A 26,882-nucleotide genomic window follows, 5' to 3' on the forward strand; every position below is an offset into this window, starting at 1 on the left:
AAGAAAGCAGTTCTATATTTTCACATGAAAAGTGACTTCAGAGTGAAAAAAAGTTCTGTGACTATTCATATAATATGATCTCACTTATATAAATATATTGCTAAAAAGAAAACCACAGGCTCGAAATGGTGTCACTTAGGTTAAGGCCCAGAACCAGTAAACCAAGACTTAAAACCTAACGTGTCATTTCGGCTCCCCAGCAATGTGACCTCTCATCAGTCAACATGGGAATTTCTTGGCTAGCTTTAGGACACTTATTGATACACTCTTTCCGTCCCCCTTAGAAGCAATGGATTCTTCGCTGATAACTTCTTTTCCCACTCCTCTAAAAACCTTTAAAACCTTAAAAAAAAAAAAACAAAAAACAAAAAGCAAAAAACCTTTAAAAACCTTTCCCTAGGACCTCTCCTCTGCTTGCCATATGGGTTGCTGCCTGATTCATGAATCGATCAATACACTCAATTAGATCCTGAAAACAACTGTAACAACATATAAGGCTGTTTGGAGAGACCTGGGTGCACCCAGCACCTTGGCAATGACCTCTCATGACCCATTCCACAGGGGACCCTTAATTTAAAAATTCGAGTTGGTGTCATCAGACGTAAGATTTGGTTATGTAAACATCTATTTGGATGAATATAAAGTCCGATTTTTGCCCTCGAATATCTCCTAACTCTAGTTTTGTTTTTTTTTTTTTCCCATCTACGCAAGAAAGGTGAAAAAGACCCACCCAGAGCTGGGAGATGTAGAGAAGGCCCATCAGCAAGTCTTACAGAGCTCCATGGCTCGGCCTTTGTATTTTCGAACAACCCCTTCGTTACGAAGGTTTCCAGGACAGCGGGTTTGCAAGTGGTTGGCATCTTCAAGGTGCTGGGGACACAGGCTGAACCGAGGCCTCTAACACGCTCACCGGGTTAGGGACGCGGAGTCTGGGCCTCGGCTCCCACGCGCTCCTCAGCAGAGACACAGTCCAGCCCCGCTAAGGCCTCCAGCCAATGGCTGCACGTTCCCTCTCAGCCCTAGCAACTCCGGACCAATGGGCGGAAGGCTATCTTCTGATCCGACACTGTCCCGTTCCAGCCAATCGGAAACGTTCTTCAAAAGCTCCCCCCTCTCTGAGGCCGCCGGCTCACTTCCGGGAGGCTGTCGGGCGGCTGCGCCTGTTGCCATAGCGACCATTTTACGTTAACTGGCTTGTGGGTTCGGTCCAGGTAGCAGGGCGACCGCGGGGACCACTCCTTCTCCGCCCGTTCTGTCTCGGCCCCCTGCGGCCGAAGGGCCTGGGGCAGGCTCCGGGGGTCGGGCCTAGGGCTGCGCGGCGCCCCGCGGAGCGGGATGGCTGCGGAAGAGGATGAGGTGGAATGGGTGGTGGAGAGCATCGCTGGCTTCCTGCGAGGCCCGGACTGGTCCATCCCCATCTTGGACTTTGTGGAGCAGAAATGCGAAGGTAAAAAAGCCGGATCCCGAGCCGACAGTTCTTTCTGGCTTCTCTCTCACCAGCGATGGGCGGGAAGGTGGGGACCACACCAGCTCCCACCTCTCAGGCCTTTGCCCGGGTCGGCCAGGTTTCGAGCTGGTTTGCAGGAGGTATTGCTGTCGCTGCGCCCGCGTCTTCCCAACGGGACCCTTTCCCTCGGCCCAGCGACACATCCGAAAATCATTCCGTTTCAGGCCTGGGCTGGGTGTCTCACATTCTGCTGCGTGATTCTTCCTGGAGCGGGTGCGCCGCTTGGTTGGGCGTCCGCGGGCTCCCAGCGCCTGGGGAGGAGAGAGGCCAGGCCGCCTGTGCGCTTCTGATCCAGACGCTTCACCGCAAAGCGAAGGCTTGCTGGACTCCAGCAGGCCCAGAGCTGGCGGCCCAGTGGCCTGTTCGCCTTTCCCGAGCGCTCGGACCCTCGGATGGATGTTAGAACAAGGGAGATGTACAAAAGTGTCCTAACATTCCCTGTGAGCGCTTTCAGTTCTCGGAGACAGATTGGAGCCCACGTACAGAAAAGGAGCCAGAAGCCATGTCGTAGGAACGAATGGCCAACCGGTATCATGGTTGTGGAGCCGGGCAGGACTTTCAGGGTAGTGATACCCATCAGTGGTTTGAACGTCTGCCTTACGCTGGAGGGTTTAGACTTGCTTTTGTAATGTTCAGTGGGATAGAGCTAGGATCGGTGGGTACAAGCTCCCCACAAATTTATTTTTTTTTCTTTTTAAAAGATTTTAATTAATTTATATGAAAGAGAGAGAGAGAAGAGAGAGAGAGAGAGAGAGAGAGAGAGGCAGAGGGGGAAGCAGGCTCCCTGCGTGGAACCCGATGCGGGACTCGATCCCAGGACCCTGGGATCAAGAGCTGAGCCAAAGGCGGTTGCTCAACTGCTGAGCCATCCAAGTGCCCCCCCCCCCCCCCCCCCGCCCCGCAGCCAAATTTCTGTGAAGGGCGTGCTCCATAGCAGAATGTATCCCGGTTAAGTTAGCCTACCTCGGAAGCTAAGGAGTTGAGTTCCCCAGGCGCTCGCAGCGTTTAAGTGGATTTGACAGCAACCTAATGGAGATGTGATAGAGGGGAATTCAACCATCAAACGGTTAGTTATCCGGGATGACCTTTTAAGAATCGTTTTCTTTTTTTTTTTTTTTTTTTTTTTTTAATTTTTATTTATTTATGATAGTCACATAGAGAGAGAGAGAGGCAGAGACACAGGCAGAGGGAGAAGCAGGCTCCATGCACCGGGAGCCCGATGTGGGATTCGATCCCGGGTCTCCAGGATCGCGCCCTGGGCCAAAGGCAGGCGCTAAACCGCTGCGCCACCCAGGGATCCCTAAGAATCGTTTTCAACCCTAAGATGCCATGCATGAATCTGGTAAAGATAGACTTTAGTTTGACCGTTGAATCTTTTCATTACCATAAGCAAAATTATGGCATAATCAAAATCCAGATAGTTATTTAAGGATTGTCTTTATGTGTAATTTCTAAGGAAGTTCAAAATAATTTTTTTTATTTGTGATCTTTTTTTTAAGAATTTGAAAGTGCAAGATCGATGGAATGTGGAATTCTGACCTCCTTTAGGAGGAAAAAGAACTATGTCACTTTTTGATTCTGTTTACCCCTCTGAGACTAACTGCTAAAATGGAAAAAAAAAAAAATGAGGCATTGCTGTCTTTTATCCCCAAAAGTCAAAAGTGGTTGCATCTCAGGAATGATACATCTGATGGAATAATTTTATAGGGAAGCAATCCTCAGCCTTATAGACATGTAATGTAGTAATTTGGTTTTAGAATGAACTGGAAACAGTTTAAGTTGCTGCTCTATTGTGTGTGTGCCCAACGTTATATAGAGCAGATGCCAGTAGAAGTGGAAGTAGCATCCCAGTGTCATTTGAAATAACAGTGCGAATACTTCAGTGACAGTGTACTCTTCTTTAAAGATTAGTTTTGTACAATCTGTGATATTAGCATTGATTTCAGTAAACATTTATTGAGTATCTGTGGGCCAGAACCTGGGCATAGAAAGATGAATGAAATAAAATCCTTGTGGTTGAGAAGTTTATGATTTAGTGGGGAAGACAGGCAGGTAAATGGAATTTAAATCTAAAATGGCAGGTGTTATAATAAAGAGAGGCATGTGGTACTATTTTAAGAGTTCAGAGGAAGGATTTGAGAGTGGGTGGCAGATCTTGGAGAATGTGCTATTTGCAATGTCTTGAAGAATAGTTGGGAGAAGAGGACTGGGTAGAGGCAAAAAAAAAAAAAACAACTCTAGGAACACTTGAGAAAATGTACAGGAGTTTAAAGCACTGCATGTGTTATGTTTGGTGATAAGATGTAATATTGATGAGTTGTAGTGTAAGATGTAAGGAGTGGGCTTTTATATTTGCATTAATTAAATGATTTTTTTTACAGTATTCAGTAATATATTTCTTTTAAATTTAGTTTTTGATGATGAAGAAGAAAGCAAATTGACCTATACAGAGATTCATCAGGAATACAAAGAACTAGTGAGTATTTTTTTCTACTGATTTTTAAAGGTAATTAAAATAATATTAATTTTAGCTTTTCTAAATTAAAAACATGGAATTTTTCCATTTTAAAATTCTCTAATTAAAAAAATTCCATTCTTGGCACTCCTGAATGGCTCTATCATAGAGCATGTGACTCATCTTGGGGTTGTGAGTTCAAGCCCTGTGTTGGGAGTAGAACCTCCTTAAAAAAAATGAAAAAGGGGTGCCTGGGTGGTTCATTCAGTTAAGTGTCTGCCTGCAGCTCAGGTCATGCTCGTCCTGGGATGGGGCCCCACATCCAGCTCCCTGCTCAGTGTTGAGTCTGCTTCTCCCTTTGCCCCTTCTCCTCTCCCTCTCTTTTCCTTCTCTCTCTCCTTCCCCCTGCTGGTGCTTTCTTTATCTCTCTCACTCAAATAAATAAATAAATTCTTAAAAAAAAAAATCCAGTCTACCCTAATAGTACTACCAGGTCCATCAGGCCTAAGGCTTCTCTGAGACATGTCATTCTTTTATATTTCTTATCTCTTTTTGCACTAGAATCTAAGTAATGGATTTAGGACAACTATTTTAAGGGATCTTGCATCTAATTTTTAAATTTTATTCTTCTTCTGCAGATGCATCTAGAGAAGTATTAATTATTGGTTTGCCAGGGTTGTCTTGTGATTTTTAAAAAATGCCTCTGAGTAGCAGAAGAGTTGTGCCACATTGAACGTCATAAACCTGACTCCAGTTATTTCAAGTACATTAATAAAATTTCACTTGATTCTCTGCAAACATTTTAATTTTTCATTGTTATTTTTGATGAAGATATTGTCATTGCCATATAATATAATTTTGTATAGATTAGTAATTACAAGCAAGCATTTGATTATCCTTTTCTCAACAACACTTAATATGAAAACTCATTTGGAATTTTTCTATGTAAATTATAAAAGTTAAACATTTATTTCTCTTTTTAGGTTGAAAAGCTATTGGAAAGTTACCTCAAAGAAATTGGAATTAATGAAGATCAATTTCAAGAAGCATGTACTTCTCCTCTTGCAAAGACCCGTACATCACAGGTTCCGCTTTTGTGTCATTCTGCTAAATAGTTTTAACAAAAATGCCCAGGGTTTCACTTAAATTTGCTATATTTGTTGTCGAAGTATACTATTTTATTTTATTTTTTAAAAGATTTTATTTATTGATTCATGAGACACAGAGAGAGAGAGGCACAGACACAGGCAGAGGGAGAAGCAGGCTCCATGCAGGAAGCCTGACGTGGGACACGATCCTGGGTCTCCAGGATCACACCCTGAGCTGAAGGCGGCGCTAAACCGCTGAGCCACCCGGGCTGCCCAAAGTATACTATTTTAGACATTGTAAGAGTGTCTAATTATCACATGTAGGTTCTTTTTTATAATTACCTCAAGAAATGATCATTTGTGAGGTGCCTGGATGACTCAGTTGGTTAAGCATCTGACTCTTTTGATCTGGGCTCAGTTATCATCTCAGGGTCATGGGATTGAGCCCTCTGTGGGACTCCCTGTTGGGCCTGGAGCCTACTTGGGGTTCTCTCTCTCCCTTTCCCTCTGCCCTCTCTGCTTTAAATAAAGAAAAGTAATTTGAGGCATTAATGAACAAACACAGTTAAAAAGGAGCCTTCTGAATCCAAAACTGTAATAGATTGCAAGGTTTGACCAAACTACTGTTTTATTTATATACAGCTCTGACATTTTTTCAGTTGCCTCTCTTTTAGTCTTAGCAGTTCCATAGTACACAGTTCCTGCAGCTTCCTTCCCTTGGAATTACTTAAAAAAATTTTTTTTATTTTTTTAAAGATCTATTTATTTATTTAGAGAGAGGGAGAGAGAGAGAGAGAGAGAGAGAATGCAGGGGGAGGGGCAGAGGGCGAGGGAAAGAGAATCCCCAAGTGGACTCCACACACTGAGCACAGAGCTGGACACGGGGCTCAATTTCACAACCCTGAGATCCTGACCTGAGCCAAAATCAAGAGTCTGGTGCTTAACTGACTGAGCCACCCCTGGAACTACTTTTATTGTTTTATTAGTTCCTCAGTGCTGGTTTGAATTAGATATTATGTGTATTTATAACTAATATTTAGTGAGGGCTAATGTTAGTTATGTTTTAGGCACTTGACATGTATTATCTCATTTAATCTTCCTGTCGCCCCTTAAGAATTTGGCACTATTTTCACTTAGAAATGAAAAAAAATGCACAGATATATTGACTAGTGCAAAGTCCACCACTAAGTGAGTAGTAGTGCAAGATACCAACCGTGGGCCCTTGCTGAGAGCTCCAGGATAGGGATATGTTACTTCTACCCAAATAGCCTTCTTCTCAACAAGTTGTTTTAGCTTTAACTACTGTTTAATCCAGCACTTCTAGCTATGTTCTTGGTTATGCAAGTTTTTCTTATTTAATGATCATCCTTAATTCTAGAGATAGAACATCCTTAACCTAACATGACATTTTGAAAAATATATTTAAATATTATTGGTATGCCCCAACTAATATAAATAAACATCTTATTTGATTAATTAATAATTCTGTAAAGCTAAAGTTGTTTTATAGTTCACCAATAGCTTTTGTTCTCTATGTACCATAAGTTTCATTTAAGGAATAACAACAGGCATTATTTTCTTCTTTTTAGGTGAGCAGAAACAGTTTGAAAATTATTAACTAGTATTTAGGTTTCTTTTAAGATGTTGATATTTGTTTTTATTCTCCTTGTTTTTCAGGGTATTTTCTACTTTGGTTAATATTTGTCAGCCTCTTAATTAAGTCATTGTGAGTGGGCCTGAATTACTCTGTGAATAAATATGTTCATGCTAATAGAAGACACATCCATCTTTTGTTTTCATTATTAGGATAACTTTAAATTGAATGAAGACATTCAGAATTTTAAAATACTGTTTTCAGATCAAAAGTAACACATTTTTTCTCTTGTTCTGTTGTACAGCACCTTTTGATTTACTTGGAGTTGATTGGTAATACGTTCTTACCGTGTATAAGGAGGCAGGCCTTTTGATACAGACAGACCCAGATATGAGTCCTAGATCTTTCATTTACTAGCTGTAAGATTGTTGTGCTGTTTTCCTTTCTTATCCATACTGATTCTCAGTTTCCATAATCTGTAAAATCTGGACAGTATTTACTTTGAACGGTTTTTGCAGAATTTGAGAGATAATGTTCATAAAGCATTTAGCACAACACCTGACATTTTTAAGGTGGTCTATAAATGGAAGCACCTCCTAATTAATACTAGCTATTTTGGTGGTTGATTAGCAGTGTGCTAATTAGGCCAGGGTCATTGGTTCAATCCCCATGTGGACTAGTTAGCTGTCTTCTCTTCTGGAGCAAATACTTAGCATCATATACTGAATAGCAGTATGACTGAATCAGCACAAGGCCTTTACCATTACCAGAAAAACAGCTTAAAGCTATTTTACTTAATGCTTTGCAGCAGTAATCTACTCTTTATACGTAAAGATCAGGATGCTGATTCCATTATGCCAGTAAAGGGTGCCTGAGAATTACCCAAGGACCAGTTGCTTGCCTTGGGTTATTGAAGGGATAATTTTTATTTTGTCTTGGTTTGCTTGGTTTGGTTTTGATTGTTTAAACCAGCTCCCAATGAATTATACTGCTAAAGCCCACTTAAAATTATTTTCACCTGGCTTGGTGTCATTATACCTATACCACTGCCCCTCCCATACTCTGTTTATTGAAATCAGCAGGAGTAGCAAGGAGTGCATCAGATGAAGAACTCTAGTGTAAGACAACAAGAACAAAAAACCCTTAAGGTCATGTTTTTCTGTTGAATATGTGATTTCTTAAAACATGCTCATGAATTAACTGTTTAGAAAATATGATACTATAATAGCTACTGAGATATTTATTATTTCAGTCATCTTAAGTTGAATTTTGTAATTTTGTGGTGTTTTCCAACTGAAGTAGGCAAAGGTGACTTCTTTCATTGTGACTTCCTTATGATTTTTTGTTAAGGATAAAATTCATCATTGATTTCTATATACTGTATTGCAAAAGACTTTAAAAAAATTTTTTTTTATTTATTTATGATAGTCACACAGAGAGAGAGAGAGAGAGAGAGAGAGAGAGAGAGGCAGAGACATAGGCAGAGGGAGAAGCAGGCTCCATGCACCAGGAGCCCGACGTGGGATTCGATTCCGGGTCTCCAGGATCACGCCCTGGGCCAAAGGCAGGCGCCAAACCGCTACACCACCCTGCAAAAGGCTTTTATATAGCAAGAGACAAACAGTATTTTTTACTTTTGCTTTTATTTGATTTGTTTTGCCTTTTATTTCATTTTTTAAAAAGATTTTATTTATTCATGAAAGACACAGAGAGAGAGGCAGAGACACATAGGCAGAGGGAGAAGCAGGCTCCTTGCAGGGAGCCCAATGCGGGACTAGATCCCGGATCCCAGGATCACTCCTGAGCCCAAGGCAGATGCTCAACCACTGAGCCACCTAGATATCCCTGTTTTGACTTTTATACTATAAAAATTAACACTTTAAGAAACATTTAAATTATGATAGTAATTAGGCAAAATTATGTTATTTTTCCAATGATTTATATCATTGAAAAGATTGCATATGTGGTGTAACTTTCATTTTCTAAAAATACCACAGGATAATTAACAATATTTTGTGTATTAGTAAGATTTTTAAAAATTTAGTAGGCTTTATTTTTTATTTTTTAAGAGATTTTATTTATTTATGAGAGAGAGCAAGAGAAAATGTGAGACAGCACGCTTGGTTAGGGAGAGGGAATCTCAAGCATACTCTGTGCTGAGCCAGAGCCTGATGTGGAGCTCCACACTGAGCTGGATCTCACTCACTGAGATCATGACCTGAGCCAAAATCAATAGTTGGCACTGAACCGACTGAGCCCCACAGGTGCCTCAGTAGGCTTATTTTTTAAAGCAATTTTAGGTTTATAGAAAATTGAGCAGATAGTACAGTGTCCCTTATTATTGACATTTTCATTATGTGGTATATTTGTTAAAATTGATGAGTCAGCATTGATACATTAATTATTAACTAATGTCCACAGTTAACATTACGGTTTACTCTGTCTTCTACAGTTCTATGAATTTTGCCAAATACATAATGTCATATATTCATCATTATAATATAATATCTTACAAAATAGTTTTATTGTTTTAAAAATCCCCTTGTTCCCTGCATGTTTATCCTTTCCATCCTTGCCCCTGGCAACCACTGCATTTTACTGGCTCTCTAGTTTTGCATTTTTCAGAATGTCATATAATTGGGATCATATACTATATGCCTTTTCAGACTGGCTTCTTTCACTAATCAATATGAATTTAAGGTTTTTTTCATGTTTTTTTTTGTTGTTTGAGAGTTCATTTCTTTTTGTTGGTGAGTAACATTCTATTATATGGATGAATCACAGTTTATCAGTTTACATTTTGAAGGATATTTTGGTGTCTTCCAGTGTTTGGTAATTATGAAAAGGGTAGTACAAATATTCATAGTTAGGCTTTTGTGTGTACATAAAGTTTTCAACTCATTTGGGCAAATAAATACCTAGGAGCAAGATTGCTAGATCACATAGTAAGATTAAGTTTAGCTTTATAAGAAATTGCCAAATTCTCTTCTAAAGTAGTTGTACCATTTTGAATTTTCACCAGCAATGACTAGGAGTTCCTGTTGCTCCACATCTTTGGAAGCACTTGGTATTCAGTTTTTTTGCATTTTAACCTTTCTAATAGGTGTGTAGTGGTTTATTTTTGCCCATTTTAAAATTGAGTTGTTTTCTTTGAGTTCTTTGTGTAGTAGTTGTAAGAGTTCTTTGTATACAATTTTTGATACAAGTCTCCTTTATCAGATATGATTTTTGCAAATATTTCACCAAATTTTCTTCTGTGACTTTTTTCCTTCCCTAACAGTGTCTTTCACAGAGCAGATGTTTTTGTTATTTTAATGAAGCCCATGGTTTATCAGTTTTCTTTCATGGATTATGCTTTTGGTGTTCTATCTACAGAAGTCATTGCCAAACCCAAGGTTAGCGAGACTTTCTCTATGCTACCTTCTAGAAGTTTTATGGTTTTGTTTTTTACATTTTAAGTCTGTGTTCCATTTTGAGTTAATTTCTGTGAAAGGTGTAAAGTCAGTATTTAGATTTTTTTTTTCATGTAGATATCCAATTCTTGTCGCACAATTTGCTGGAAAGAGTATCTTTTCTACATTGGGTTGCCTTTGTTTCTTTGTTCAAAAATCTGTTGACTATGTTTGTGTTGGTCTATTTTCAGGTTCTTTCTGTTCCATTAATCTATTTTAATCTATTCGTCAACTCTTTCACCAGTACTATAGTGTCTTGATTATTGTAGTTCATAGTAAGTCTTGAAGTCAGGTAGTATGAGTACCTCTGACTTCGTTCTTTTTCAGTATTGTATGGTTATTCTGGGACTTGACTTTTCATGTAAATTTTAATATCACTTTGTTGTTGTCTACAAAATAACTTGCTGTATTCTGTTCAGGTTGCATAAATCCACAGATCAAGTTAGGAAGAATTGACATGTTAACAATGCTGAGTATTTTTATCTATAAACATGGAATATCTCTCCATTAATTTACATTACCTTTCATTTCTTTCATCAGAGTTTTTTAGTTTTCTTATATAAATCTTCTGTGTATTTTGTTAGGCTTATTCCTAAGTACTTCTTTTACTGTGGAGCTAATGTAAATCCTATTATGTTTTTTTATTTCATATTCCCATTTCATTGCCAGTATATAGGAAACCTTGTATCCTGCACTCCTGCTATAATTACTTATTGGTTCCAGGAGTTTCTTTAAAACTGATTCTTTGGGATTGTCTACAGACATTTCTGTCATCTGTGACAAAAACTGTTATATTTCTTCCTTCCTTTGTACCTTTTCTTAATGCATTAACCAGTATAATGTGGAATGGGAGTGGTGGGAGGGGACTTGTTTCTGATCTTAGTGGGAAAGCATCTAGTTTCTCACCATTATATATAATGTTAGCTGTCTGTTTTTTATAGATGTTCTTTATTGGATTAAGGAAATTTCTCCCTATTCCTCATTTGCTGAGTGTTTTTTTTTTTTTTTTAAAGCATGTGATTCTTTTTTTTTTTTTTTTTTAAGATTTTATTTATTTATTCATAAACACAGAGAGAGAGGCAGAGACACAGGCAGAGGGAGAAGCAGGCTCCATGCAGGGAGCCCGATGTGGGACTCGATCCCGGGTCTCCAGGATCATACCCCAGGCTGCAGGCAGCACCAAACCGCTGCGCCACCGGGGCTGCCCTTGCTGAGTGTTTTTATCATGAATGGATGTTAGATATTGTCAAGTACTTTTTCTGCATCTATTGAAATTATCATATGATTTTTCTTTTTTAGCTTCTTGATGTGATGGATTCCATTAATTAATTTTGGATGTTGAACCAACCTTGCATAACTAGAATAAATTTACTTGGTCATGGTGCATAGCTCTTTTTATACATTGTTGAGTTCAGTTTGCTAATACTTTGTTGGGTATTTTTGCATCTCTGTTCATGAGAGATATTGTTCTTTCTTATAGTGTTTTTGTCTAATTTTGGTGTAAGTGTAATGCTGGCCACATAAAATAAGTTGAGTATTCCCTCTTGCTTCTATTTTCTAAAAGAGATTGTGAAGAATTGGTATAGGTTTTTTTTTGTTGTTGTTGTTTTCTGAGGATTCTTATCTAAGGGCAGATTTTCATATGCATGTTCAAATACATGTAAATCCTAATCTGAATCATACAGGGAGAGTTGGTGAAACAATAGCATGGACACTTAAGTTATATATAGAAGAGATAATGGACTTCAAAGTCATACTTTTTTTTCTCCTTGATAATTTGAATCAGTATAAAGGCTTTTACATCAGTTCTCTAGGTTATGCTATTTAACTTCTGCAAGTAAATATTTAATCATTATTCTTTTGAGAAATAATATGAATCTGTAAGTTTTATCTTTTTTTTTTTTTGGTAGAGAATTGTATAATTTCTTCATTAAATATTTGGTAGAATTTACGAGTGGACCTAGCTAGGCCTGGTGCTGTTTCAGAAGGTTATTAATTATTGATTCCTTTTTTTTAAAAATATTTTATTTATTTATTTGAGAGAGAGAGAGAGAGAGAGAGAGAGAATGCACAAGTAAGAGGGAGTGGCAGAGGGTGAGGGAGAAGCAGGCTTCCTGCTGAGCAGGGAGCCCATGCAGGAACCTTGAGATCATGAACTGAGCCAAAGGCAGACGTTTAACTGAATGTGCTACCCAAGTGCTCCAGATTCCCTCTCTTAATAGATGTAGATATAGACAGAATATTCCTATCTATTTATCACCTTATTCACATTGTCTCTTTCTTCTTGCGTGAGTTTGGCAGATTGTGTTTTTCAAGTTATTGGTCCATTTTGTCTAGGTTATACAATTTATGGACACAGAGTTAATAATATTTCTTTATTATACTTTTAATGTCCTTGGGTTCTGTAGTGATGTACCATCTTTCATTCCTGATAATAGCAATTTATGTTTTTTCTCTCTTTTTTTCATTGTTAACCTGGCTAGAGGTTGCTATTTTTGAAGAATCAACTTTTAATTTTGTTGACTTTTTAATTTTAAATTTAATTGATTTCTTCTCTAATTTCTACTGTTTTTCTCCCCTATACTTACCTTGGATTTAATTTATTATTATTTTTGTAGTTCCTGCGGCGAAAGCTTAGATTATTAATGTTAGATATTTTTTCTTTTTAAATATATGCATTTGGGACGCCTGGGTGGCTCAGTGGTTGAGCATCTGCCTTTGACTGGGAGGCATGATTCCAGAGTCCTGGGATCGAGTCCCACATCAGACTCCCTGTGTGGAGCCTGCTTCTCCCTTTGCCTGTTTCTGCCTCTCTCTCTCTGCATCTCTCATGATTAAATAAATAAAATCTTTTTTAAAAAAAGAATGTTTATGAAAATAATAAATTATATTAAAAAAATATATATATGCATTTAATGTTATAAATTTCCCCTGAGCACTACTTTTGCTACACACTACAAATTTCAATAAGTTGTATATTCATTTAGTTAGAAATGTTTTAAAAAATTCTCTTAATGGGGATCCCTGGGTGGCTCAGGGGTTTAGCGCCTGCCTTTGGCCCAGGGCATGATCCTGGAGTCCTAGGATCAAGTCCCACATCAGGCTCCCTGCATGGAGCTTGCTTCTCCCTCTGCCTGTGTCTCTGCCTCTCTCTCTCTCTCTCTCTCTCTCTCTCTCTCTCATGAATAAATAAATAAAATCTTAAAACAAAATTCTCTTAAAAAAAGAAACTTCTCGGGATCCCTGGGTGGCGCAGTGGTTTGGCGCCTGCCTTTGGCCCAGGGCGCGATCCTGGAGACCCGGGATCGAATCCCACGTCGGGCTCCCGGTGCATGGAGCCTGCTTCTCCCTCTGCCTGTGTCTCTTCCTCTCTCTCTCTCTCTCTCTCACTGTGTGCCTATCATAAATAAATAAAATAAAAAGTTAAAAAAAAAAAAAGAAACTTCTCTTAAGACTACAGTTAACCTTTGAAAAACACAGGTTTGACCTGTGTGGATCCACTAATACACAGGTTTTTTTCTTTCTTTTTATAAATATAGAACAGTGCTGTAAATGTATTTTCTTTTCCTTATGATTTTCTTTTTAATTTTAATTCCAGTATAGTTAACATACAGTGTTATATTAGTTCCAGGTGTACAATATAGTGATTCAACAATTATATACGTTATTCAGTGCTCATCATGATAAGTGTACTCTTAATCCCCTTCACCTATTTCATCCTCTCCCACCCACCTTCCCTCTGGTAACCATTAGTTTATTCTCTGTAATAAGAGCCTGTTTTTGGGGGTACCTGGGTGGCTCAGTTGGTTAGGTGTCTGCCTTCAGCTCAAGTCATGATCCCAGGGTTCTGGGATCGAGTCCTGCCTCAGGCTCCCTGCTCAGTGAGGAGTCGGCTTTTCCCTCTGCCCCTCCCCATGGCTCGGGTGCACATGTGCGCGCTCTCTCTCTCTCTCTCTCTCTCTCTCTCTCGTGCACTCTCTCTCTCAAATAAGTAAAATCTTTAAAAAATTTTTTTTGTTTTTTAGTTTGTCTTTTTTTTTCTTTGTCGCTTCTTAAATTCCACACATGAGTGAGATCATATGGTATTTGTCCTTCTCTGACTGTCTTATTTCGCTTAGCATTATATTCTCTAGATCCAACCATGTTGCTGTAAGTGGCAAGATTTCATTCTTTTTAATGGATGAATATTCCATTGTATGTATATACTGCCTCTTCTTTATCCATTCATCTATCAGTGCATACTTGAGCTGCTTCCATAATTTGGCTATTGTAAATAATGCTGCAGTCAACATAGGGGTACATACATCTTTTTGAATTAGTGTTTCTGTATTTTTTGAGTAAATACCCAGAGTAAGATTACTGGGTCCTATAATATTTCTATTTTTAATTTTTTTGAGGAAACTCCATAATATTTTCCACGGTGGCTGCACCAGCTTGCATTCCCAATCCACCTTTTTTCTCTACATCCTCACCAACACTTGTTTCATTTTTTAAAAATTTTAGCCATGCTGACAGGTATGAGGTGATATATCATTATGGTTTTCATATGCATTTTCCTCATGATGAGTGATGTTGAGCATCTTTTCATAGATCTGTTGGCCATCTGTATGTCTTTGGAGAAATGTTTGTTCATATCTTCTAACCATTTTTAATTGGATGATTGGGTTTTTTTGGTGTTGTGCAAGTTCTTTATATATTTTGGATACTATCCCTTTATTGGATATATCATTTGTAAATATCTTCTCCAAAAAAAAAAAAAAAGTAAATATCGTTTCCCATTCAGGAGGTTGTCTTTTAGTTTCCTTATGATTTTCTTTCTTTTTTAAAAGATTTTATTTTATTTATTCATGAGAGACAGAGAGAGAGAGAGAGAGAGAGAGAGGCAGAGACACAGGCAGAGGGAGAAGCAGGCCCCATGCAGGAAGCCTGATGTGGGACTCGATCCCGGGTCTCCAGGATCACGCCTTGGGCTGAAGGCGGCGCTAAACCGCTGGGCCACTGGGGCTGCCTGTCCTTTTCTTTCTTTCTTTTTCTTTCTTTTTTTTTTTATGCCCGTCTTTTTCATAGTAACATTTTCTCTTCTGTAGCTTATTGTAAGAATGCAGTATATAATACATATAACATATGCAATATGTGTTAGTGCACTGTTTATGTAATTGATAAGGCTTCTTGGTCATCATCAGGCTATTAGTAGTTAGGTTTGGGGTAGTCAGAGTCATATGCCGATATTTGACTGCATAGGGGTCAGTGCCCCTTAGCCCCACGTTGTTCAAGGGTCAACTGTAATTTTTTTACCCACATGTTCTTTAGAAGTGTGTTTAATCTCCAAGCATTTTAGGTTTTTTCAGCAATCTTTCTGCTATTGATTTCTAGTTTAATTCCATTTTGGTGTGAGAGAATACTTCGTATGATTCCTATTCTTTTAAATTCATTAAGATATGTTTCATGGCCCAGAATATAGTCTATTTGGGTGAATTTTTCATGTGTGCTTGAGAAAAATTTGTATTTTTCTGTTTTTGGAGAAATGTCAATTTGATCCACTTGACTGAAGGTGCTGTTCAGTTCAACTAATGACCTTTCTGATTTTCTGCCTGCTGGATCTGTCTGCTGCTGATAGATGGTATTGAAATCTCCAGCTATAATCATGAATTCATCTGTTTCTCCTGGTAGTTACGTCTGTTAATGGAGGACTATAAGTGCATGAAATCACTTGTACTTTTCAAAACTATGGTATGATGAACTCTAAGCAGAGATAATAATAGGGTAACTTTAGGCTAAGTGTGAATATATTTGAATGTCTTGTAAACTCACGTAAGTCAGAGTCCTAAGTACTCAGTGTTCATTTTATTTGTTAATGTGCTTTTCTCAAACATAGACACTATCACATTTACCTTACTTCATAGTCTTCTGTCATAGTAGTTTGACATTTCAGTTAACTTAATGAATACTTAAGATTGTTGTTGTTTTTAAGGTACTTGCCATTTTTTTTTAAAGTAACTCTTATATTTAGTTCCTCTAACTGCCTTTATCAGAAGCGCTTATCCATTTCATTGAACCAGAAGAACCCCATTGCTATAAAGTTGTTAGGTTTGGTGTACCATTTTGATATTTTAGCAGCTTCTACAGGACCAGAACAATTACTTTTATAGGTACTTTTCTATTAAAAAAGTGCTTTCTCACCTTATTTAATTTCAACACCCAGACAGAAAGTTATTATTATATTTCTTTCAAAATGCAAATGTTTCATATTGTAATACCTCTGAAATGAGAATGTATTTTACAATGTATAACATGTTGTAATTGGTACATGAAGTACAGGCTTATTTTACTTATGTGGAGTCTTAGATTCAACAAAATACTGTATTACTATTGCTTTATTATTACTTATTACTATTATTATTATTATAGTACCAATTTTCAGATGAAGAAAGCTGAAGTTTAGAGAACTAAATGACATACTCAGAATCAAACACTTGGTACATGGTTAAGCTGGAAATGGATTTTGATATCATGGGCTCATTTTCTTCTAGTGTATCAATTGTTCTCGAGCTTTATGTTCTAAGAATTATCTGTGGAGATACGTGGGGATCCATCCTTTAGGTATATGGTACTGAGGAAGTGACCACAGCACCCATCCTCTAGAAATTTAGATTCATCATATCTAGGGCATGGTTTAGGAATATGCATTTCTTAAATGTGTCAAGGTACACACTTATGTATCAACTCAAACTCTGACTTGCTGTTAGAAGCTCTACTTGATACATTGCTATTAATAGCATTGTCCTTCAAGTGTTTATTAGTGTGAAGGATAAAGACCTTAATATCACTGATAAGAAGTCTAGGAAGCCCCAGAACAAAGTTGCATGGGGGCATAATCCTAGAAGGGTGTCTTGGCAGACATCACTAACCTATCACAGAGACTGTCCACAAATGTTTTCAATACTGAGCTTTAGGTTACAGCTTTGAATCAAGCCTGTCTGCTCTGCCCTGCTGTGGGTCTTTTGAACAGTGTATGTGAATTTAAGGGGAAGAAACTTTCCATCATTTTTTTCTACAGTTGACTCCTCATAAATGTCACAGAGAGCTGCTTTTAGGTTTTGTTTTGCTTTACTATATACTGCAGTTGTCTAGGATATGAGCTGGTTTCTGGGGGGAAGGGCTCCTTCCTCTTTGCTTAGAGCTCTTTGATAGAGCTTTTGTTGAGGTGTCTGACATTATTGTTGCTGCCTGCCTGGTGAACAATAGCACACACTTGGTTGCCTCTGCATGTGTGTTCAGCTTTTACATGAATATTACGTAAAACTTGAAATAAGATTTTAGTCAGGTGCATAGAATTTGAGTGTTTTCTGGGTTTTTACACATTGCAAATCTTATTTTACTTATTATTGATCAGCTTGGGAATTGGTTTTCTCTTTAATACAGCAATAGCTCCCTATAGTGAAGGAAGTGTTAATTTGGTACTCTAGGGTAGACCCCTTCATTCTTTCCCTAATGTGTCACATTTTTGTTTCATCCAGAAGATGATTTCACATCATAATTTCTGATTTACCTCTTACATGAAACTTTCTATCTAGCACATTTGTGTTCTCACATTACTAGTATCTCATGACACTTATTTTCCGACTTCATTTTTTTGCATTTACTTTTATTTTACTTTGTACTTTTATTAAGGGATAACTTTTTAGTTACCGATTTATTAGTAACAGTAAATTTCAAGTAATAGAATAAAAAATATAATTATTTTGGCTGCAAAATGAATCCAGATACTAAAGTGGTGTTTTTAAAAAAGTAAGCCCAATTTCTATGTTGTTTTTCAGTTACTCAGCTCTGGTTCATTTGGAAAATACATCACCATTGTCAGCCTTAGCTTCTTGGGGTTCTGGGTATTAGGAGAGTCAGCCTCTTGAGAACCTTATATTAAAGGCTTTTAGAATCTTAAACTTTTCCTTTTGAGTCATCTGACCATAAATAATAATATGGCATTCTTGAATTAATAGAAATGATTCACCATAGAAATGATTTAAATGTGTGGGAAATAATTTGAAGCAAACTTGAATCTTCATCTAACTTTCAGACTTCTTTCCATAGGCCATTTTGCAACCTGTGTTGGCAGCAGAAGATTTTACTATCTTTAAAGCAATGATGGTCCAGAAAAACATTGAAATGCAGCTGCAAGCCATTCGAATAATTCAAGAGAGAAATGGTAAAATGCTAAATGCTTTTTTTTTTCAGTTTTGTCAATTCTGATTTTATTATGGTCTTAAATATAGCTGCTCTGTGTAAATGTATTTCAAACTTGCTGAGTGAAAAGATTCAAGAATGTAAACTTCCCAATAAGTTTGTGTTTGCCACCTCAAAGAAAGTGGACCAGAATTTGATTTAATGATGTTTTAGGGCTCAGAGAGCTTGATTTTTCTTCTAGCCATTTTGTTTATGAAATTCAGTATTTTTGAATGGTCACAGTTTTAGTTACTGTTGAGAGAAGGTGACTAGTCTTTTCCTTCTGGCTTATTATTGTTAGGACCTTGGTAGGAGACAGTGGCTTTGGGAGTAGTTGGAGGGTTGTTGAAACACATATTGTTGCTTCCCACTTCTGATTCAGTAGGTCTGGGGTGGGACTGAATGCTCTGCCTTTTTAACAAGTTCCCAGGTGATGCTGCTGGTCCTGGAACCAAACTAGGGCAATGGGCAGGTATTGCACTACCATCAGGTAGAAAGGAAAACAGAACTCCAGGCCCTAGTAACCCTCTCTAGTTATATCTATTCCCTGACTCCTTTGTCTAATCTCATTCTATCCCTAGTTCTTCCTGCTTTTGTTCCCTTCTTGTGTATTTGAATTACATTTAACAGATTGACTCAACACATCTGAGTTTCTAACCATACTTCTTTTTTTTTTTTTAAGATTTTTATTTATTTATTCATGATAGTCACACACACACACACACACACAGAGAGAGAGAGAGAGAGAGAGAGAGAGAGAGAGAGAGAGAGGCAGAGACACAGGCAGAGGGAGAAGCAGGCTCCATGCAGGGAGCCCGATGTGGAATTCGATCCCGGGTCTCCAGGATCTTGCCCCAGGCCAAAGGCAGGCGCCAAACCGCTGCGCCACCCAGGAATCCCTCTAACCATACTTCTTATTGTACTATCTCCTTTTCAATCCAGATTCAATCCAGATTCTTACCTCCTTTCAGATTTCTAGCTCTAGTATACTTTAATTCCTATGTGTTCCTTTGCTCAATAGACTGGACTGATATTCTTGACCATGCCTATATAATCTTTAGTGGCTTGGTGGCAAGACCTTTTTAAAAATTGTTTCTTGAGGATGTGAGAACTATATTCAGTTGTACTGTTTGCTTTTAAGGGTCTGGGACATCCAACATGAGCGTCTATTGTTGCAGGGCAAACATTGGAGTGTTGTAGAGTCCTTGTGGATTCTCCTTTTATTAATATGATGTGAGTGGAGACTGTCTCTTAGAGCCAATAACTATCTTGTAAAATCCTAGGATGCTTTTCACAGCAGGTGAAGGTAGGAGATAGCATCACCCTAACCCTGAGTGATGCATGACACTGCTGTTGCTTTGGTGTAAATAAGCTTGGAAAACAGTCTGTCTTTCTACCATGGTTTACTTTATAAAAGCCTTTTCTCTGAATGTTTCCTGAAATTATGCTTTATTTTGACCTATGGGATGGAGACTTTGAATAGTTATTTTATGTTGTTGAAATTGTTATGGGGGGATCAGTTTTGATAAAAGAGCTAGTAGACTTGATATTGGCACTCTGTAGTTTTCAGGATGGAATTTAGCTGGAAACTCAATTAGATTTTAATATAAAGGGAACAAGTATATATAGTTGTTTCAGCTGGATGCCTCAGGCTGCCATTAGCAGGAAGCCTCAATGAGAATGTCCTAAGCAGTAAGAAATGATCATCTCACAAAACAAGAAGTCCAGAGGAAGGAGGGAAGGAAGATAGTTCGCTTTGATTAAGTTAGTGGCTCAGCAATATCATCAAGAACGTGACACTTTCCGTCTTTATACTCTGCTGTTCTCAGGATCCTCTCTCCTGATTGCACTCTAGCTGCATTGGATGAGACTCAACAACATCTCATGAAGAAAAAGGGTGTTTCTTCCTGTACATCTCTTTTTGTTAGCAGGAGAAAACCTGCATGGAAACCCCCCAGGAATTTCCCTGTCAGGTCCTATTGGTCAGGATTGGGGTCACATGCTTTTCTTAAACCCTCTGGCAAGGGAAATGAGACCATTATCATGAGTCACTTTCCTATGATGGGATAGGGCTCACCCTCTAAGTACTTGGCTGCCTGATAATTAAACAAATCTGGTTTATATTAACAAGGGAGGATGAGGCAATGATGTGGAATAGTGCTGGTGTCAAACCATAGGGTGGGACTATTGGCTTACATTTAAATACAAACTAATACTTAGTTTCTGCCATAGTGTTTTTAATACTTGCATTTAAAAATGTTGCTTAATTTAAATCCAGGGATTAGGACTTTAGAGCAGTGTTGATTGCACTCAAACTGCGGACCATTTGAAAATTGTCTTTGTAGTAAGAAAACTTCGAAGGCTCTCTGGATTCTTGCTTGTATTTTATCAAAGAATTTCAGGGGGAATGCAAATCAGAGCATTATTTTGATGGTTTTGAAGTATTTTATACTGTTGCATTATTTGTTCCTTAGTTCTTTTAATTTTCCTTAGAAATACTATCAGAGAATACTAATTTTATATCTTTCAACTGGAAAAAGTGCAAAAATGCTCTTGAGATTGATTAGTTTTACAGCTGTCAGTTTTCTGGCTGTGATACTATCCTTTACTTTCCAAGATGTTACATTGGGGGAAAATTGGATACAGGGTGCATGGATAGGGAATCCCTGGGTGACTCAGCGGTTAGCGCCAGGCCTTTGGCCCAGGGTATGATCCTGGAGTCCTGGGATCCAGTCCCACATCAGGCTCCCTGCATGGAGCCTGCTTCTCCCTCTGCCTGTGTCTCTGCCCCTCTCTCTCTCTCTCTCTCTCTCTCTCTGTCTCTCTCATGAATAAACATATAAAATCTTTAAAAAAAGGGTGCATGCATAGCATCTCTCTGTGTTATTTCTTACAGCTGCATGTGAATCTGCAATTATCTCAAAATAAAAAGTTTAATTAAAAATGTATTTAAACATCAAGGGGATTAGAATAATAAAGCTACTTTAATTTAGAGCAGATCCAAAATCCCATAGTCATCTGTGGATAAAGAAATGGAAGGTAAAAATTAAGAGACATGCTGCTGATGTTGTGGGAATATACTAATTATAGATATGAATAGAACACTGATTACCAGTCTACCTGCTTCTTAGGAAGATATAGGTAATAAAGTAAATTCAACCAATACGTAATATTACTTGCCACAAATTATTATTTGCCTTGGACTGAAGTTGTTATTGGCCCTATATCTGGAAAGGAGCTCTGGGGGCAAAGATTGCTTTTTTTTTTGGGGGGGGGGCAAAGATTATTTTATTCATCTTTATATTCCCCCTGAGGGCTTAGCACTGTGCTTTTTCCCATATAGTAAGCAGGGCCCTTTTCAGTAGCATTTGCTATAGTAGAGTATTAACATGCTGTTTCAATTAACAAAGTATTTTATTTTTTTTAAGATTTTATTTATTCATGACAGAGAGAGAGAGAGAGAATGAGAAGCAGGCTCTGTGCAGGGAGCCTCACGTGGGATTTGATCCCGGGTCTCCAGGATCGCACCCCAGGCTGAAGGCGGTACTAAACTGCTGGGCCACTGGGGCTGCCCAAGTATTTTATATTTTGTCTTGTAAACTCTTTTCACACTTAAAGGATACTTCTAGAGCATGCTTTCATTATTAGGAGCTTAATGATTTCATTGGTATATCCTCAGACGGTATATGATTAGTGGAGGTGATAGTTTATATTAACTAATCTTAATTGCTATATTGTTATTTTTAACACGGAATACATATCATTATGAAGAGAATTTCTAGGTAAAACTGGAGTTTTTGGTGGGGCTGATTCTGTAAAACAAGAAAAAGTAAGAAAAGACCGTAATTATAAAAGTTAATAGCTTTAATTAGATAATTCAAAGATAATAGCTTCACATTTTTAAGTGAAAGGTATTAATAAACCGATTTGTACTTCTTGATGAGTTAGAATAGTGAGCAATAAATGTTTTCAGTTGAGTTCATATTCTTCTGTGTGGTCTTTGATTTTGAACAGGTGTATTACCTGACTGCTTAACAGATGGTTCTGATATGGTCAATGACCTTGAACAGGAAGAGATGAAAATCCTGAGGGAAGTTCTTAGGTATCCTTCTTTAATTATTTTTTTGAGTGGATGATTAGTAATGTTGTGATGTGATCTGCATATATATTTTCTCCCCCAAAATATTATGAACTAGTAAAAAAATAACAGTTCTCTACTGAAAACCATAAAATGATTTATCACTGAATTTGTTTATAACTAAGTATAACATTTTTAATGGACAGAAAAAATGATTTTTAGATGCCTCATACCCTATCAGTCTAAGTGGGAGGGGCTTCTTCCCCTCCTATCATGAGAACAGGAGACCAGCCACCAGTGGGAACAGGCTGCTGTAGACCCAGCCTGATGCCTAGAAAGGGTACGTGTAGTGGCCTGAGTGAGCAAGATACTTCATGGCTTCTGGACCTTGGTATTAGAGGTGACTCATTCCAGTTGTCCAACATTAGGAGGGTGGACATTCATACTCCACAGATGAAATAACTATCTGACTGGGTAGCAGGTAACCTGCAAGGGAAAAGTGGACAGTGGGAAGTGCCTATCCCAGATGACTGTCTTGCTGGTCTCTTCCTCACCCCAGTTACATGATTCTCAGCCAAATGCCTGGCATGAAGTGTGCAGGCCACTAAAGGAACATTTCTTTTTCCCTTGGGCCTGTTGTCTCTTGACCCCTCTGAGAGTTTTGGAAGGGAGCAGCAATTGCAGCACCTAGTTTAAAATGTATCGCCTTAGGGCAGAAGGATACTTGCAGCCACTGTGTCACCTGCAGAATGGGACCTTGTTCTCTGGGAGCCTTTCCTTTCTCTTCAGCTCTAACCATACACATGGCCATCTTCTAGCATCCTGTAGTTTCACCCCTATCTACCTTCTCCTCAATTCCAAACCTGAAGGGAGGACAAGGTAGGATGGTGATTAGGACGATAGGTCTAGTGGGGAACTATGGGAGGAGCTCAATGCTTATTAATCCCAGGGGATTTGAGTGGTTTGGGGAGGAAGGCAGGTGTGCTGGTGACCCCAACCTCTTCTGGCCAGATCCTATTTTCCACAGCAGGGTCAGATGGGAGCCTGAGACAACACAGAATGCTTTGAGTTTATATGTTTGAAGAGTTAAGGATATTGTTAATGGGTTTAGGGGACTGGTCATTTTGACTTGAACTGGTTGCTTCTGTTGGTTGATTGGTGGTCTGAAAATTGATCAATATTATACTTTTAGATTTTATTTTCTAAGGGCTTTTGAGGGGAATGTATGTACTCTTTAAAGTAGTAGAGCTAGTTATTAGTTATGGATGAGAGTTGACTTGGCTATTTTCCTAAATCAGAGGCCTCCAGCGAGCAGTTTACAAGAACTGTCAGGGCTTTGGCATAATGATATCAGAAGAACTTTGTGATAGTCCTGGTGCCACTGGAAAAAGTAAAATGAGGGGAGAGATGGATCTTATTACTTGAAAGTGAGAGATCAGATTTGCCATTCAAGTTTAGGTTTAAGATTTCAAATGTGTAGGTCTTTGTTCGGTAAAAGGGGCATTCACATATCCAGAAGAAATGGGTAAACCTGTGGGTTTTGTTATTATGTTATGCTGTATATGCTTATGTCTGTTTTTCTCAGTTGATTCTAAGCTGCTTTAAGAAAAGCCTGATTATTTCCATCTTAGGTTTCCAAGATTCCTTGCACATATTGTGAACTTAGTTTAGCATGTTGCTTGTTGAATATTTGTTCTTTGACCAAAAAAGAAAATTTACTTTTCTACCTTATTTTTGTATATTTCAGAAAATCAAAAGAGGAATATGACCAGGAGGAAGAAAGGAAGAGAAAAAAGCAGGTGCCCACATTAAGCATATTAATATAACAGAAGCACTTCATTTTTTTTTCTTTTTGAAGTAAACTCGCCCAAGATGGGGCTCAAACTCATGACCCCAAGACCACCAGTCACATATTCCACTGACTGAGCAGCCAGGTGCCCCTCATTGCTGTTATTTCTTAAGTTTACACCTAGGTTTTGCTGCTTATGTGGAACTACACGGTTCCTCAGAGTATCATATTCTCTTGGCAATTCTAGGCATATTCACTTTATAACCCACTCAGCAAACTACTTTTAAATACCCAAATGAACACTGAGATTAACTACAAAAAACTAATATTCCTATTTTGAGGGATTCCTTATAAGAATTTCCCCTTAATTTTATGAATAAGAGTCCATTAAGAATAATATTTTACTTCTCCCTCTCTTTGATTGCTTTACTGTTTTGAAACAGCAGCTGCAGTCATTCCTGAGGCCCCCTGTAGACTTTGATATTATTGGCCTGAAGCAGAGTGATTCGGTTATGAGGTTTCCTGACATACTGTTCTTCCATTAGGAACTATTTCCATAAAGTGCTTAGTCTTTTCTAAGGATAAATTAAACGTGTATCTGGCTGAGGTGAAGGAAGCTAATTTTCCTCTCCTCTCCTCTAGCTGCCTCTCTTTCTACGTTTCCCCAAATCTCTTTACAGGGAAGAGAAACTGCATAGCAACTGTCTCTCAGTCACTTGAAAGTCACTTTTGTTTTTTCCTTCAATCACTATCATACATGCTTGCATCATGCGCTATCTTTGAAAAGCTTTATTTTACTGCAAGGTACCCAATGAAGAGCAGAAGAAACAGAGATGTTTTAGGATTAAGGGGTGATTTATCTATCTTTAAGCAAATCTCCTTTTAGTAAAGGGAGGTGCAATTCATAGATATTAATATTTTTTAATGTAAGAGTATAGAACAGAAATAAGTTCCAAACTGCTATCAGGAGACATTAGTATTAACTCTCTGGTTTAGAGGCAAACTGTATTTGGCTTCTTTTTTTTTTTTTTTTTTTAAGATTTTATTTATTTATTCATGAGAGAGAGAGAGAGAGGCAGAGATACAGACTGAGGGAGAAGCAGGCTCTATGCAAGGAGCCTGATGTGGGACTTGATCCCACAACCCCAGGATCACACCCTGGGCCAAAGGCAGGCGCTAAACTGCTGAGCCACCCAGGGATCCCCTGTATTTGGCTTCTTGAATATGTTTTAGGGGTACATGTATGGATTTTTTAGACTTTTTTTTAAAAAACATTGTATTAAAAAAACAAAAAAACAAAAAAACATTGTATTATAAAAAACTTGAAACACACAAAAGTAGAGCTGACATTATGATAACGAATCTTCCTGAGTCTATTACCCAGCATATAGGGGCTTATGACATGAGGTACCTAATAATCTACACATGATGAGATTTTGCTCTGTTTTTAAGAAAAATGATTTATCAGTTCTTTCTAAGATTTAAATGATTTATTTGGTTTAAATGTTCGAGCTTGGGGATCCCTGGGTGGCGCAGCGGTTTGGCGCCTGCCTTTGGCCCAGGGCGCGATCCTGGAGACCCGGGATCGAATCCCACATCAGGCTCCCAGTGCATGGAGCCTGCTTCTCCCTCTGCCTGTGTCTCTGCCTCTCTCTCTCTCTCTGTGACTATCATAAATAAATAAAAATTTAAAAAAAAAAATGGTCTCCTAAAAAAATGTTCAAAAAAATTTAAAAAAAAAAAAAAAAAAAAAAAAAAAAAAAAAAATAAATGTTCGAGCTTATTTTAGAAGTGGAAATAAACCCATTTGTGGCTTCTTTGGGCATACCATGGTAATATATAGATTATTCTAAGTGGAAAAGCACCTAACTAATTCAGTAGATTTTAGAGTATTTTTGGTGTCTTTTTCAAGGTCACATGAGCAGTAAGGGTGAAGCGTGGGTTTTTTTTTTTTTTAACATTTAATTTATTTATTCATGAGAGACACAGAGAGAGAGAGGCAGAGACACAGGCAGAGGGAGAAGCAGGCTCCATGCAAGGAGCTCGATGTGGGACTCGAACCCGGGTCTCCAAGATCACACCCTGGGCCAAAGGCGGCGCTAAACCGCTGAGCCACCTGGGCTGCCTGAAGCCTGGGTTTGAACTTAACTTCTTGGGAAGTCCAAAGTCCTAAGCATACTAGCTAGTTACTCTTAGCACTGCATGATTTAAAATGAGAATGTATATCTGCCTCAAAAAATAAAAGTTATAAAATGCTGGCAACATCTTTAAAACTTGGGAAAATCTCTTGTTCATTATCTATTTAGTAGACCGTATTTTTAAAAGTAACATCTTTGGGTCCCCTAAGTAGTATATTAGTCAAAATTAATCTAAAATTGTTTTTAAATTGTATTATGGATTCCTGAAGTTATCAGAGGCTAAAACAGAAGAACCTCCAGTGCACGCTAATGAAACTGCAAAAATGAAGAATTCCCAGGGGGATGGTGAACATTTTGCACACCCACCCTCAGGTAAGGTTGAAGTGTACTGAACTTTCTCTAACAATGTGAATATATAAACATTATAAAGAATATGTTACTTTCTCATACATACTTAACTTTCAAAACCCCTGGGTGGGAGAGTTGAATGCCCATGGGTATTTAAAATTCTTTTTTAATTTCTCTATGGAGGTTGTAGGTAGGAAACACTCAGCTGACAGA

The 26,882-nt window shown here is 38.2% G+C and overlaps 1 protein-coding gene across 1 annotated transcript in view; it reads left to right on the plus strand.

Moving 5' to 3' along the window:
* Positions 1–1,167: 1,167 nt before the first annotated feature.
* Positions 1,168–26,882, plus strand: part of CFAP36 (cilia and flagella associated protein 36) — a 29,558-nt gene continuing 3,843 nt past the window's right edge. Inside the window, exons 1-7 of the mRNA XM_041756873.1 lie at positions 1,168–1,447; positions 3,919–3,983; positions 4,946–5,047; positions 18,185–18,299; positions 22,331–22,418; positions 24,142–24,193; positions 26,591–26,693. Of these exons, the coding sequence (XP_041612807.1) occupies positions 1,336–1,447; positions 3,919–3,983; positions 4,946–5,047; positions 18,185–18,299; positions 22,331–22,418; positions 24,142–24,193; positions 26,591–26,693 (637 nt within the window). The 5' untranslated portion in view covers positions 1,168–1,335. The remainder of the gene's footprint in view (positions 1,448–3,918; positions 3,984–4,945; positions 5,048–18,184; positions 18,300–22,330; positions 22,419–24,141; positions 24,194–26,590; positions 26,694–26,882) is intronic.

The sequence above is a fragment of the Vulpes lagopus genome, chromosome 5 (assembly GCF_018345385.1).
Source record: "Vulpes lagopus strain Blue_001 chromosome 5, ASM1834538v1, whole genome shotgun sequence".
Classification (NCBI taxonomy): Eukaryota; Metazoa; Chordata; class Mammalia; order Carnivora; family Canidae; genus Vulpes; species Vulpes lagopus.